Source organism: Monodelphis domestica, chromosome 4 (genome assembly GCF_027887165.1).
Source record: "Monodelphis domestica isolate mMonDom1 chromosome 4, mMonDom1.pri, whole genome shotgun sequence".
Classification (NCBI taxonomy): domain Eukaryota; kingdom Metazoa; phylum Chordata; class Mammalia; order Didelphimorphia; family Didelphidae; genus Monodelphis; species Monodelphis domestica.
The window spans coordinates 246,087,505-246,101,585 of NC_077230.1; the positions used below are offsets into that span (position 1 = coordinate 246,087,505).

The 14,081-nt window shown below is 33.8% G+C and overlaps 1 protein-coding gene across 1 annotated transcript in view; it reads right to left on the minus strand.

Annotated features, from left to right (window-relative positions):
- DDX10 (DEAD-box helicase 10) overlaps positions 1-14,081 on the minus strand; it is a 370,510-nt gene that overhangs the window by 261,046 nt on the left and 95,383 nt on the right. The window contains exon 13 of the mRNA XM_007494873.2: positions 11,872-12,361. Coding sequence (XP_007494935.2) covers positions 11,872-12,361 — 490 coding nt within the window. The remainder of the gene's footprint in view (positions 1-11,871; positions 12,362-14,081) is intronic.

Consider the following 14,081-nt stretch of genomic DNA (forward strand, 5'->3'; position numbering starts at 1 on the left):
AATTGCTTAATAAAGGAGTGTGTGTGTGTGTGTGTGTATGCGCTCGCGCACGCATGTGCACATGTAAATGTTATCCAATACAAAGAGAAGACAGTCTATCAAAACTATTTAGAAGTTATGAGAGTCACAGAAGTTATGAGAGTCACAGAAATGGATGCCTCAGAGACAAATAATCAATAAATCACTTCAAAAAGAGATGATGGAGGTCCACTGAAGTAAATAAGACAACATAGTTATCCTAATCTATTTAACCTTCCTCTGCAATTTAAGTAAAGGTAACAGCACCAAAGTCTACCTCTTCATAAATTAACTGACCAGCTCTCCAGATCACTAATAAGGGCAGAAAAAGAGAAGCACAATCAACAGCATGCAATAGGTAAATAGGAACCTTCACAACTTTTCAGAAATAAAATGGAAAAATAGATTGTTCCACTAGAAGATTTGGCTGAGTAAGTAGGACAAGTATTTTTTTAATTTACTTCCAACTAGGAAAGAAAGCAAGGAGAGTGAGAGGGAGATGAAAGAGGTGGACAAAAAGAAAGAAAGAAGGAAAGGACAGAAAGAAGGAGAAGAAAAAGAAAGGGCTACCATCTTCTCTGCCCCTCTCCACCCCCAATTCTACTGAGAAACACCCTTTGTCTCATATTTTCCATTTTTCTGTGAAAATTACTATGGTGGATTGAAGTGGACTGGAATTCAATCTACAAAGCTGGTGGTGGAAAATGAGCAAAAATGTGTCTTTTAAGACCTATAAGAAAGGAAATGAAATCATGACTTGGTTTGTTCCATATCAGTCTAGAAGAAAAGCAAACATAATTTGTGTGAATAAGGAAGGAAAATTCCTGACTTAAAATATAATGGAGACATTGAAATAATTACCCTATTTAGTAGATAAAGACATACTGTGCTTGGTTCCTGAAACACTAGTAACTAATGGATTAAAATATGATGGATGCTTAAAAGGCAGATTCTGGCTCATTTTCCTTTAAGAAACTTATATAAACAGAAATAAAGAGCTAGAAAAGGGAGGAAGGAGAAGTTGTCCAGGCAAGTTAGAATGAAGGCTCATTTATATAGTCCAGCATCCCAAGACCATACTCCAAAGTTCTACTGGAAGGGAATGGTAATGGCTGAAATGCAAGTAGCACAGTGTGGAAATGACTAGCAAGTGGTGTGAAGAACTGATTCTGGGAAAGCTGAAGCAAAAACTCACCTAACAGAGTCCTGTGTAATATGACAGAGTCAAAATAGAAAGGTAATCCAAACAAGATTTGTGTCCTTTTCAAAAAAGCTAACTATTCTCCTTTTTACTCATCTATAGAGTAAATTTGTAAATTTTTCTATGCAAGATTAAATTTCAGGGAAAATATCAATGTATTTGGAGTTAAAGCTTTCTAGTTCAAATTATGATTCTGCTGCCTACTACTATCTATATGAACCTAGGCAAGTCACTTATCACTTATTACTAGAAAGGAAATGAATAAACTTAAGAGTGGAGATCTATCAGTTAGTTTGAAATGCTATTGGAATAAGTACCACTGAAAGAATGTTTGAAAGAAATTTTACCTTCAGGAAGGGTGGAATTCATGTGTTTATTTTTATATGGAACTATAGTACTAAAATCTGTAGTTTGATTTGAAGGTAAAATAGAGAAAATATAGCTAGTTATGAGTACCTTAGACCCAAAAAGTTATTTTTGTATTTCTAAACTGTTATAAAAATCATATTTGAACCAAATTTCATTATGTGCTATTAAAATATGAGCTAATTAGGATGGATTAAAACTTGATATTTGACTACCACTTTGGCAATTATGAATTATTTAATATAGAACCTGGGATATAAGCATTGTATATTTGCCTTGTTATTTCGTCGACTAATTGTAAGTCTCATGCCAAATAATCTCTATAAAGTTTTCAATAAGATTCGAACAAAATGCATATATCTGTGTAGGCAAAGTCATCAGCATTGTGAAAAGAGCTTGCTTCGATTATGTAATTTCTAAACAATGAAATTGGATTACTTAAAATTTACAAATCTATTTATAATATAGAAAAAATTTCTAATAATCGACTTTTATGCCACGAGGGATTTACAACTTCAGAAGAAGAAAAGAGAACGAAGTTAAATCTCTTTTTTTTAAAAAACAGTATTTTATTTGATCATTTCCAAACATTATTCATTAGAGACAAAGATCATTTTCTTTTCCTTTAAATCTGTTTTATATGTGTGTGAGTCCTCATAAACTTTTATTGCAATTCCATGAGAAAGATGTATTCAGCCTAGAACAGAGAAATAGAGAAATAGGAAAAAAAAAGTATTCAGCCCTAGGATGTAGTTAGTGAAACCTGACATTTGAGGTAAAAACTTTAGGGACTGTAATTAATATTATTTTGAGTTTTGAATTCAGGAATAATTATGTGAAAGATCATTAAGTAAGTAATCTACCAGTTAAGAGAGAAGTCACAAGTTACTAAGAAGGTTCCTGAATTGTCACAGGTGGAGGTCTTCATCTAGGAAAAGTTGAAAGGGCAATCCTCAGTACACCTAAAGGTAGGATCCCTTTGGACTATCTTTTGAATAGGAATGTTTCCCAAATGATTATTCCCAAGTCTGGCTGTAAGTATGAATTGTTACTCCATGATCAATTATTAACTGTGACTCCTAACTGGAGCCAAACAGTTATATATGTGTTAAATCACTCTGTGCCTTTAAGACTTGGGCCTAGAGAAACAATTTTGATGCTATTATAATCGTATCTCTGCTTTTTCTTTTTATACCAAATAGTCATTTCATATAATTACATAGTTGCATATTCTATTTTAATGTGGTTAATAGCTGAACATATTTTACTATTAGCAACACATTTAACATACATTGTTGTCTATATATAATTAGGAATTACGTAAGTGTAACTGCACCTCACCCCAAGTTTTTGTTTCAATTGGAATAGAATTGGACTTTTGTAAGTCAATTCATGTTTCAATCATTGAAACTAGGGATAGGAAAAATGTATTTGCAAAAAGTGCTATAATTTATGTTTTTATAAATAGGATTAGACTCCTAAGAGCATTGGGTCCTTTTTTTTTTTTTAAACCCTTACCTTCCCTCCAAGGCAGAAGACTGGTAAGGGCTAGGCAATGGGGGGTCAAGTGACTTGCCCAGGGTCACACAGCTGGGAAGTGTTTGAGGCCACATTTGAATCTAGGACCTCCCGTCTCTAGGCCTGACTCTCAATCCACTGAGCTACCCAGCTGCCTCCTGGGTCCTTCTTAAAGAATTGAAATTGACTGAAATGGAAAGTTTTGAGAAAACAACTGGCTATACTATCCTGTATGTTAAATGTAAATGATTCTAAAGGGAATGTCAAAAACCTAAAATCTCTGAAGGCACAGAATGAATTTCTAATTTATTGCTCTTCATATAGTTTTATTGTTAATAAGATCAGAACCATAAGGTTTTGAATGGTTTTTGCCACATGAACTAGTTATTGGAGAAGTAAAATTTAAAAAGTTGTGCTCATTTTGTATCGAGATCTACTTTGTAAAAGATTTTAACAAGAACATCTAAGGAATCTTTTAGAGAGAAAAACCAGAGATAAACAAAAACCTCGATGCTATACTACAGGAGATTATAGAAGAAAATTGCCCTCACGTTCTGGAGCAAGGGGGCAAAATAGAAATAGAAAGGATTCATAGAACACCTTCTATACTAAATCCCCAAAAGACAACCCCTAGGAATGTAATTGCCAAATTCAAGAGCTTCCAAGAAAAGGAGAAAATCCTACAAGAAGCCAAGAAGAAGAGCTTCAGATATAAGGGGGCTCCCATAAGGATCACACATGTCTTAGCGGCTAATACACTAAGAGACCGCAAAGCATGGAACATGATATTTAGAAAGGCAAGAGAGCTGGGTCTCCAACCAAGAATCAACTACCCAGCAAAACTGACTATATACTTCCAGGGGAAAGTATGGGCATTCAACAAAATAGAAGATTTCCAAGCATTTGCTAAGAAAAGACCAGAACTTAGTGGAAAATTTGATATCCAAGCACAGAAAGCAAGAGAAACATGAAAAGGTAAATATGAAAGAAAGGGAAAAGGAGATAAATCTTATCTTTTTCTTTAAGTCAAACTCTCTTCTATAAGGACTACATTTACATCAAATTATATATATTAATATGTGGGGAAAATGTTTTGTGTAACTCTCATAAATTGTAGCATCATAAGAGTAATTAGAAGAAACATGCATAGGGAAAGATTGGGGCATTAAGAAGATTTGGGGAAAGTGGGGACAAAAAAAGGAAAAGGGAGGGGGGAACCGTCGATAATACTAAGATTAACTTCAAGAAATAGGGGGGGACTCAATAGAATAATCTTTCTCATATAAAGATACACATGGGAAGGGGAGGGGAAGAACTCTCATATGAGAAGGAGAGGAAGAGAGTGTGAAGTGGAATTACTTAAACCTTACTCTCAGTGAAATCAAATCTGAGAGGGAAGAACATCTAGATCCAGTGGGATCCTGAATTCTATCTTATCCATTAAGGCAAGAAAGAAAGGAAAATTAAGGAGGGGGAGGGGGAGGGAGTATAAAAAGGGAGGGGCTAGAAAGGGAAGCATCTCAAGGGAGGGGACTAGGGGGACTGACCTAAAGTAAATCACTGGTTCAAAAGGAGAAAGCTAAAGAAGAAAGGTCAGAACTAGGGGAAGATATCAAAATGCCAGCTAATCCACAAATGACAATCATAACTTTGAAAAATTGGAAAACGAGGGAATGCCCATCAATTGGGGAATGGCTGAACAAATTGTGGTATATGTTGGTGATGGAATACTATTGTGCTAAAAGGAATAATAAAGTAGAGGAATTCCATGGAGACTGGAACAACCTCCAGGAAGTGATGCAGAGCGAAAGGAGCAGAACCAAAAAAACATTGTACACAGAGACTGATACATTGTGGTACAATCGAAGGTGATGGACTTCTCCATTAGTATCAATGCAATGTCCCTGAACAATCTGCAGGGATCTAAAAAATACTACCCACAAGCAGAGGATAAACTGTGGGAGTAAAAACACTGATGAAAAGCAACTGCTTGACTACAGGGGTGGAGGAGATAAGACTGAGGAGAGACTCTAAATGAACACTATAATGCAAATTCCAACAACAGGGAAATGGGTTCGAGTCAAGAACACATGTGATAACCAGTGGAATTGTGTGTCGGCTATGGGAGAGGGAAAGTTGAGGGGTTGGGGGGAGGAAGGGGAGGAAAAGAAAATGATCTTTGTTTCCAGTGAATAATGTATGGAAACGACCAAATAAAATAATGTTTTAAAAATGAAAACAAAAAACAAAAAAAAAAGAAATGTCTGAAGTCTGTGAAAAGAGAATTACATTCTCTTAGTTAATTTTTAGTGAAATTCATCAGCAACCTTTAATTTAATCAAATCAAAAACTTAAAGTACCCCTATTTAGCACCTAGCTCACCATTAAGTAAGAGAGCTCACAAGTCATTTACTAATTCACAAACCAAAGGCCACAAAAGCTCTGACCCCCCCCCCCCTTCAGTGATAGGCAAATTGGGAGGCTGTGGCTGGTTCCCATGAGTTGGGAGAAAGACAGGAAATGACATGGGAAAAGGACTATAAAAGGGGAGACCAGAGGACAAAATTCACTCTTGGCTTCCTGGGTTCTTTAGCGAGGAGACCTTCCCTCAGTTGATGCTTTGGTGGGACACTCTCTTCAGCGTGAGCTCTGGTGAGATTCTTGGAGGCAATCACTTTTTCCTAGAATCGTTCTGGACTGGAGCTTTCTACTCTGGAGAGACTTGCTGGGTGAGTAATTGAAACTGAAGGAAGAGGCTTGCATTGGTGGATTCCTGGCTAAAGACACCACCAGTAATTCCACATGGAGTTTGAGACTTGAAGGAGCCCTTACCAGGGGCTGAGCTGAACTTCACAGGATCAGCACTTAGGGCGGTAGGCAAGACAAGGCTCTATCTCCTTCCTACATTTCCCACTTTCAACATCTCCAACTTGTTGTAAAATAAAAGCTGCTAACAGTCATTTCTGACTTAAGGGCTAATATTTTATAAAAGGCAACCACAATCTCACTTTTATAACTCTCATATTATAACTTTCTATCATATATAACTCTCAAACCTAATTTTAAATCTTACAGGACCTCCTGACTCCAGGCCTGATTCTCTATCCTCTGTGTTACCTAGATGATCCTGAAAGGTTAAGTTCTAATAAATCTCCATTTCTTCATCACAACACCAGAACATAAAATAGTAAAGAACATAAAAAAGTAAAAAAAAATGTTAGGAAACACCTACCAACCCCCTCATTTTACTGGTTCAGTAAAAACCTCAAAATTTTTTCAATTCTATTTCATAGAATTAGAGAATTCTAGATATGGAAGGGACCATAGCAGCCAGCTACTCAAACTCATACATCAAAGGAATCCTCATTATAATGAACCTAACAAATAGTTACCAAGTCTATTACCTGAAGGTCTCCAAAGAAAGTAAACCCACCACCTCTCACAGACTATTTCACATTGAGGCAGCTCTAATTTTTAGAAAGCTTGTTCTGACACTGAGTTTATATTTGTCTCTCAGCAACTTATATTCATTACTCTGGTTTCTGCTCTTTGAGGCCTACCAGAACAACTATAATACGTCTTCCATATGTATGACAATCCTTCTAATACTTGAAGATAGCTCTTCTATATTCCCTCTATCTTCTTTTCTACAACCTAAATATCCTTAGTTCTTTCAACCAATCTTCACATGGCATAGACAGAAAGGCCTTCGCCTTACATGAACTGATACAAAGTGAAATGAGTACAACCAGGAAAACACTGTACATACTAAGAGCAATACTATAATGTGATCAACTGTGAAAAACTTAGCTATCCTGATCAAGACAGTCCAAAACAATTCCAAAGGACCCATGATGAAAAGGATACCTAGGTAGCAGAGTTGATAAAGTACCAGGCCTGGTATCGGGAAGATTCATTTTCCTGAATTTAAATCTGGCCCCAGACAATTAGCTGTATAGACTTGGCAAGTCATTTAATCCTGTTTGCCTCAGTTTCTTCATTTGTAAAATGAACTGGAAAATAAAATGACAAATCATTCCAGTGTCTTTGCCAAGAAAAGTCCAAATGTGATCAAAGTCAGACAAGAATGAAATGAGTAACAACAACATGAAGGAAAATGCTATCTACCTCCAGAGAGAACTGATAGAAAACTGACTACACAATGAAGCATAGTTTTTTTCATTTTATTTTTCTAGCTTTTTTGTTTTTGCAACATGGATAATATGGAAATAGATTTTGCATGATCTCACATGTGCAATTGATATGATACTGTTTGCCTTCTCAATGAATAGTGGAAAGACAAGAGAGGAAAAATAAATTTGGAACTCAACTTTCTTTTAAAATTACTGTTACAAATAAATGAATGGTTAAAGGGGAAAAAATTAATAGGGCACAATTCTCTCTGAATTTGGGAATGTGTCCTGAAATACTCACCGCTATATTGCCTCTTAACTTAAATAGAAAGCTCAGAGAAAAGGGAAACTAGATTTTGTTTCTACAATAATCTCACAAATAAGGACTAATGGATAAAAACCAAGGTTCTTAATCAGGAAGACCTAGGATCAAGCCCTTTCTCTGACATACCTGGTTGTGATCCCAGGCAAAGTACCTAGCCTCCTAGATCTGTATTTGTGGACTGAATTTCCTTATCAGGAGTTCCAGATGGCTATTAAATTATAGGCAGTGGGGTGAATAGTGGAGGGTGAATCCTTACAAAGAGCATTTTAGATCTATTGGCCAAGTCGTTAAAATAACCTACATAACTTTCAAAAATTACCTGTCCAGGGGGGTATTTCTGTTTTTGCTGCTTTGGTTATAAATATATTATAATTAAGGCTATGATATTCTAATAAATGTACTTTCTAGAGTTTAGACTATAAAAGTGAGCCATTAGGGAACTGAGTAGTCAGTATAAGTTCTAAGTATGGTATAAAAGTACAAAATGAAGGAAAACTAGTCAAAATATTTTTCAGAATATAATGATTCTGCATATAAGAGAATAAAACATGAAACAAAATGTCTTTTGCTTTCTTTTGTGAATTTGCATCTTTAGGAATCATCCTCAAACAAAACAAATACTTTTTTAAAAACACACATAAAACATGGTTCAGTTAAGTGCATCTAAGTTTTAAGTTAGAAATTAACTATATCTAAATTGTAAATAAGTTTAAATAATAGTGGAGTCAGAAAAAGAATGTAATAGCCCATGTTCCTTATCTGGTGAAGGAATATGTGTGTCATAGTATTCATCTAATGTTTTATATTATCCAAATTACTGCTCTATTCCATTCAGAAAGATAATAAGAAGTTATCTTTTTCCTAAATATTTGACTACAAGGGTCATAGTTAACTATTCATCTACTATATTCTGAACTGATATACTAAAGAATATAAAAGAGTACAATAATCACTGTTTTCAAGGAACTATCTAGTCAAATTTTAAAAAATGGATATATCTGAAAGAGGCAAGAGCACGGATTTGGAGAGTATTTAAGGACACCTAACTCAAGCCCCACATATTACAAGTGAAAAAACTCTGTCAAAATTTGAAATGAATTATGTTGCCCAAGACCTCACAGTTAAAAAAAAGAAGTCAAGAGTTGGAATTTGAATTTAGGTCCTCAAATTCCAAATTCATGATCCTTTCATCATATAACATTGACTTCAGCAGTATCAGTAAGTCAGTGTTTGGCTTTTGTATAACACAAATTTTGCTAATATAGGAGTTATCAGAAAATGGAATGGAATATTTTAAAAGGTAGTGAATTCCCTCAAAAGTTCATCCAGCACAACAGCCAGGTAACTACTTGTTAGAAACTATATTAAAAAAAAAAAAGATATAAAAGCCATACAAAGTTCTGAATAATAAAGAACTTCAAGGCACAAGTGGTGTTTTTGCTGCTGCTGTCAACTAAAAAAATGATTCAGAAGTAAAAGACAAATATGAAAAATGAACGACTCACTAATAGACGGTGTCAGATAACAAGATTTGGATTTTTAAAGTTGTACATAGGTGATTCTGGTATAAGGTAAGGAAAATCTTGCAAACAGAATTCTACAAAGAAGCATGTGCTGCCTCAGGGAGTAAAAGTTCTTATTCATAGACCTTCAATTTGTTGCTCAATAATCATTTTTCTAAAGGTTTCCTGTTTAGAGAAAGATTGAACTAGTTAATCTCTGAGGTCCTTTTCAACAGTGAGTCTATTACTTCCTTTGGAAATTTAAAAAAAATAATAACCATTTAAAATTTTTTTGCATATCCCTCATCACTTTTTTTAGAAATCAGCCTTTTAAATACTGAAGAACTAGACAAACTACCCAAAACAAATGATTTATGACATACTATTATTTACTGCCCTTTCAAAGATAGGAAATTTCTTAGGAATTCCATGGAAAATCTTGGCTATGTCTCCTTTATTTTTCTACCTCTTGCTTCCACTCCTCCATCTTTTAAGGAAAGACCTATATTTCATTCATCCTGAGAACTAAAAAACTGAAGAAAAACAATCTTCTAAAAGATACCTTTCATATTAAATTACTTACTTCTTTAATTCCCTACTCATACTGAAGCTGTATGAGAAAAAATATATACATATAGAACTATTACCTACTCATTTCTATATAATCTGAACCCTCAAAGTAAAACTGGTCCTTAACTTATTGTTGTCAAAGCCTTCTTACCTTGGAACATCTCTCCACCAGGCCACCCCGTTCTCCCCACAGGTGAATTCCTCCAGGGGCCTCCATTTGGGGGGAAGCCCAAGTCAGCTAACCTTTATTCCTTCTCCCAGTCCTGTATCTAATTTTCTGGACTTCAATGTTACTGTCTCAGATAATTTCATCCTACCTTTCCTCTCTCCTACATCAACTGCTTTTCAGTTCCCTTTTTCCATTAGAACATAAGATCCTCGAGGGCAGCAACTATTTTTTTCTTTGTTTGTATTTGTATTTCCAGCCCTAACACAGTCTTAACTAACAATAAGAATTTTAATAAATATTTATAAGCTGTCCACCTGTTGCATATGACTTATTCACTTTTTTAATTATATTATTAACTTCAAGCCATTGCAAATGAATTTAAAAGGGTATTTGATAATTCTCCCAGTGAGACTGAACTTGAATGGAAACACTGAGCCTGCACTAGAGTTTATTTTCTCTACTCTCTGTCCTCAATTCTGAAGCCTCAATCCCTAAGATTGTTCAGCACCAAAAAGTAGCTGAATGCTGCCACGGGGTACAGAAGAGATTCAAAGCAAAAACTAAGTGGAAATTTAAAAAAAATGCTATGCCAACACAGTTGCCATAAAGCAATGAGATTGTTTTTAGGTGATTTGGGATTTATTTGTTGGGGAAGGGGAGGGGGAGAGTGTGTGTAATTTTTTTGTTGTTTGCTTTTTTTTAAATACCTAATCAATTGCCTCTAAACACATCCCAAATTTTATTTATTTGTTTTTTTAGGAAAAGGTACAATAATTGAAGTCGAGAAAACAGTATTATTAGAACATTAGAATTAGAATTCAACGACTCTCATGAAGGTAGATTACTATATAACTTGCTATAGTATGAATAATTTTTTATGTTTAGTTATTATTTTATCTCCATTCATTGATATACGTATACTTTGGAAAGCTTCATATAATAAAGGAATTTAAAATTTGCAATTAATTTAGTATATTTATATTCTATTATTATAGATTATAAACTGAGGCATCAGATCCTTAGTTATAAGATAAAATTTCCATTATATTAAAGTTCCTAAGATAAAATCAGCTTCAACTTCCCCCCTTTCAGGAATGTAATCTGTTGTAAGGCTATAGCCTGCCCATACAAATTGTTGGTTCCAAGGCAGAAGGTAAGGGCTTAAAAAAATTAAAAATAAAATAAAAGCATTAACTAATGGACTTCAATACAACTCTAAACCAAAAAGTTTTTGCAATAAATTTGGGTGATTTCAGATCTAACCATTGAGATCATTAAAACTACTTAATTTGGAATTGGTTTTTCTAAATACAGAGCATTTTTAAGCCCTTATTTAATTTTTTTAAAATAGCATATCTACTGAAAAATGGCCTAAATGAAATATACAGTCCATAATTTACTAATCTCAAAATTCTAAAAAAGATTGCACACATAATAAAAAGCACCTTCATTTCTCAAAATATTTCTATTATATGAGAATATTCAAGAATAAGCATAACCAAAGAGATACATTTGCCAATATACAAGATTTATATGAATACTTTTCTTAGAAGTGTCCTCTTTCTAAATTACCAGCTGAGTGTCCAAGCAAAGGTCTCATTTAAAAGTAAAATTCAAGGTTAAAAAAAAAAGGATTATATTACTACAAAGAACATTTGTAATGACTTTAATTAGGAGGTAATATAGCATGAATTATGATAAAAAGACCATAAAGCTTGGTGCCCCGTCAATTTACTTACTATTATAACCATGATTTTAGCTACTTTTGAGACACTAGTTGAAAACCAGTAAATGTATAAAGGAATCAATCTCCTACAGCTCCCAAAGTTATGAATAATGAAATGACTCCTTGTTCTCCGTCAGGATGGATTTATGAATTCAAGTGGAGGACTGGCATAATTCTAATCCAGACAAATGAATGATCTTACTCAGTTTTTCTAGCTTCTTACTTTGCCAAAGACTCTGAAATGAAGTCAGTTAATATGCAATTATTTATGAAATGCCTAGTAAGCATTAGAACACATTAGTGAAAAAGAACATATTAAACTACTTTCTGGAAAGTAACTTACCTGTATAGTGGTTTCTTTAAGGTCCAATCCAAATACATTATGTCGTTTCACTCTAAAGAAGTCAGCATCATGACCATCTTCATCCTCTTCATCTCCATCTAAAGACTGTACAGAAATCACTTTGTCTTTTGAAGTCTCATTGGTAGCTGAAAGAGCTTGTACTTCAGACTCCTTTACTTTTTCTACGTTCTTTTGTCTAATTTCTTCCTCCAATTCCTTTTCTTCCTCCCCATTTTCTTCTTTATCAAGAGCATTTGCTAGGTTCTGTTTGTCTTTTTCTCCAGATTTCTTCTCTCCTTTCTGGAGGATAGACATTTTCTCATTGAAATATGCTCTAAATTCCTCCACTTCATCATTGGTGAGGGAAGAAGTAACATGTTTCCTTCCATCTTTGTTTTCATCTGTTTGGTTTATCAATGATTCATTAGTCATTGTTTTCTGAATTCTCTGAAGAAATCTCACCCGTGGTGCCACAGCTAGTCCAAGAGAACTGAAATATGAAAAACGATAGGAAATAAAAAATTAATAAAAATACTTAAGTTTAAATTTTTTATAATACAATAATTTATACAGAAGCAATTCATCTAAGAGAATAATTAAATTTGCTAAATTTACTCTTAAAAAGAAATATCATCCTATATCCATAGCTATGCTCATAGTGATAGCAATAACAGAGATGATCAAAAATAATGATGACTAATCACATCTCAACATCCACTCATACACTTATCAATAGGCTGAAGTTACTTGATAAGGAAAACACAAAACTCAAAATAAAGCCTGAGTCAACTTGTGCTTTGCTCAAAACGATTTCAATAAACTCTATACAACAAATTTATATTGTGTTCTGTGTGCAGAACAGAAAAGATGTTTGATATAATTCTTGTACAGGGCTTAAAGAGACATATATAATGCAAAGGTTAAAATGAATAATCCTAGACCAAGACTTCACACCTAATTCAATAATATATTACATGTGGATTTGTGATATTTAAGATCAAACTATAAAAAAAAATTGGAAAACAAGCAAAAGTTATAATTCTCACAAGTATGGACAGATATAACATTAAACAAAGAATCAGGAAATTTTTAAAAATAAACTAAATCACTGACAAATTTCTCTGATAAGAATCTGGTATTCAGTAAAAAATATTAATATAGATATAAAATCAACATCCTTTCTCCCACAGATCAGTGCTCAAAGGAAACAAAATCATTCTCAAAAGAAGAATCACAATGTATTGACAACCACAAGAAAGAATGCTCCAAATCACCATTAAGAACAATGAAAAGCAAAAAACCTCATAACCTAGAAATTGGCAAAAATGGCAAAATGTAAAGATAGTCAATATTTGGTGTGTGAAGATGGGAATACTGGTATTCTCTGGGTGACTCATGAATTAGAAAAACCATTTTAGAAAGCAATTTGGAATTCTGAAAATAAAATGACAAAATGTTCCTATCTTTTTTGAATCAAATATTCAATTAATGGGTATATATATACCCATTACATATATAAAAGGCCATGGATAATTTTTGAGTCCCTATTTACGCCAAAATATTTATAGCAGCATTTTTTGTGATAGTAAAGAATTGGAAAACAAAGAAAATGTCCATTGATTACAGAATGGCTAAACAAGTTGTGGCACATTAATGTAATGGATACTGCTATCTGCTAAAAATTGAGGAAGAGAATATATAGAAGCACAAAAAGATCTACACAGACTGATGCAAAGTGAAAAAACTGAACCAGGAAAACAATATACACAATTATTACAGTAACACAAAAGAAAAAGAATAATAACTACATATGATACACAGACACAAAATGAAAAGTTACTAAAAACTAAGCAAAAAATAACCCAGAGAAGTTCTTAATTACTACCCATGGAGTTCTCTAACAGGTCAAGACCATAACCTTTTACTACATGGATATCATGGCATTCATTTTGACTGCTGAGGTCTTTTCTGCCTACTTGATGGTTCTGTTTTCTGAACCATAACCAGAGAGAAGTCAGAAAAGTGACATGTGAACCAGCAAAGTGTTAACTTATGCACCATTTTTATTACAGATTTATAAGAGGATCTGAATCCAGTTCGGAAACTCAAAATGATTTACAAAATAAAGGAATGATACGGTCCAATTTGAAAAAACAAATCTTCTCTCTCTATTCTATGAACTAAGTCTTAGTTATTGATAAATAATAAAA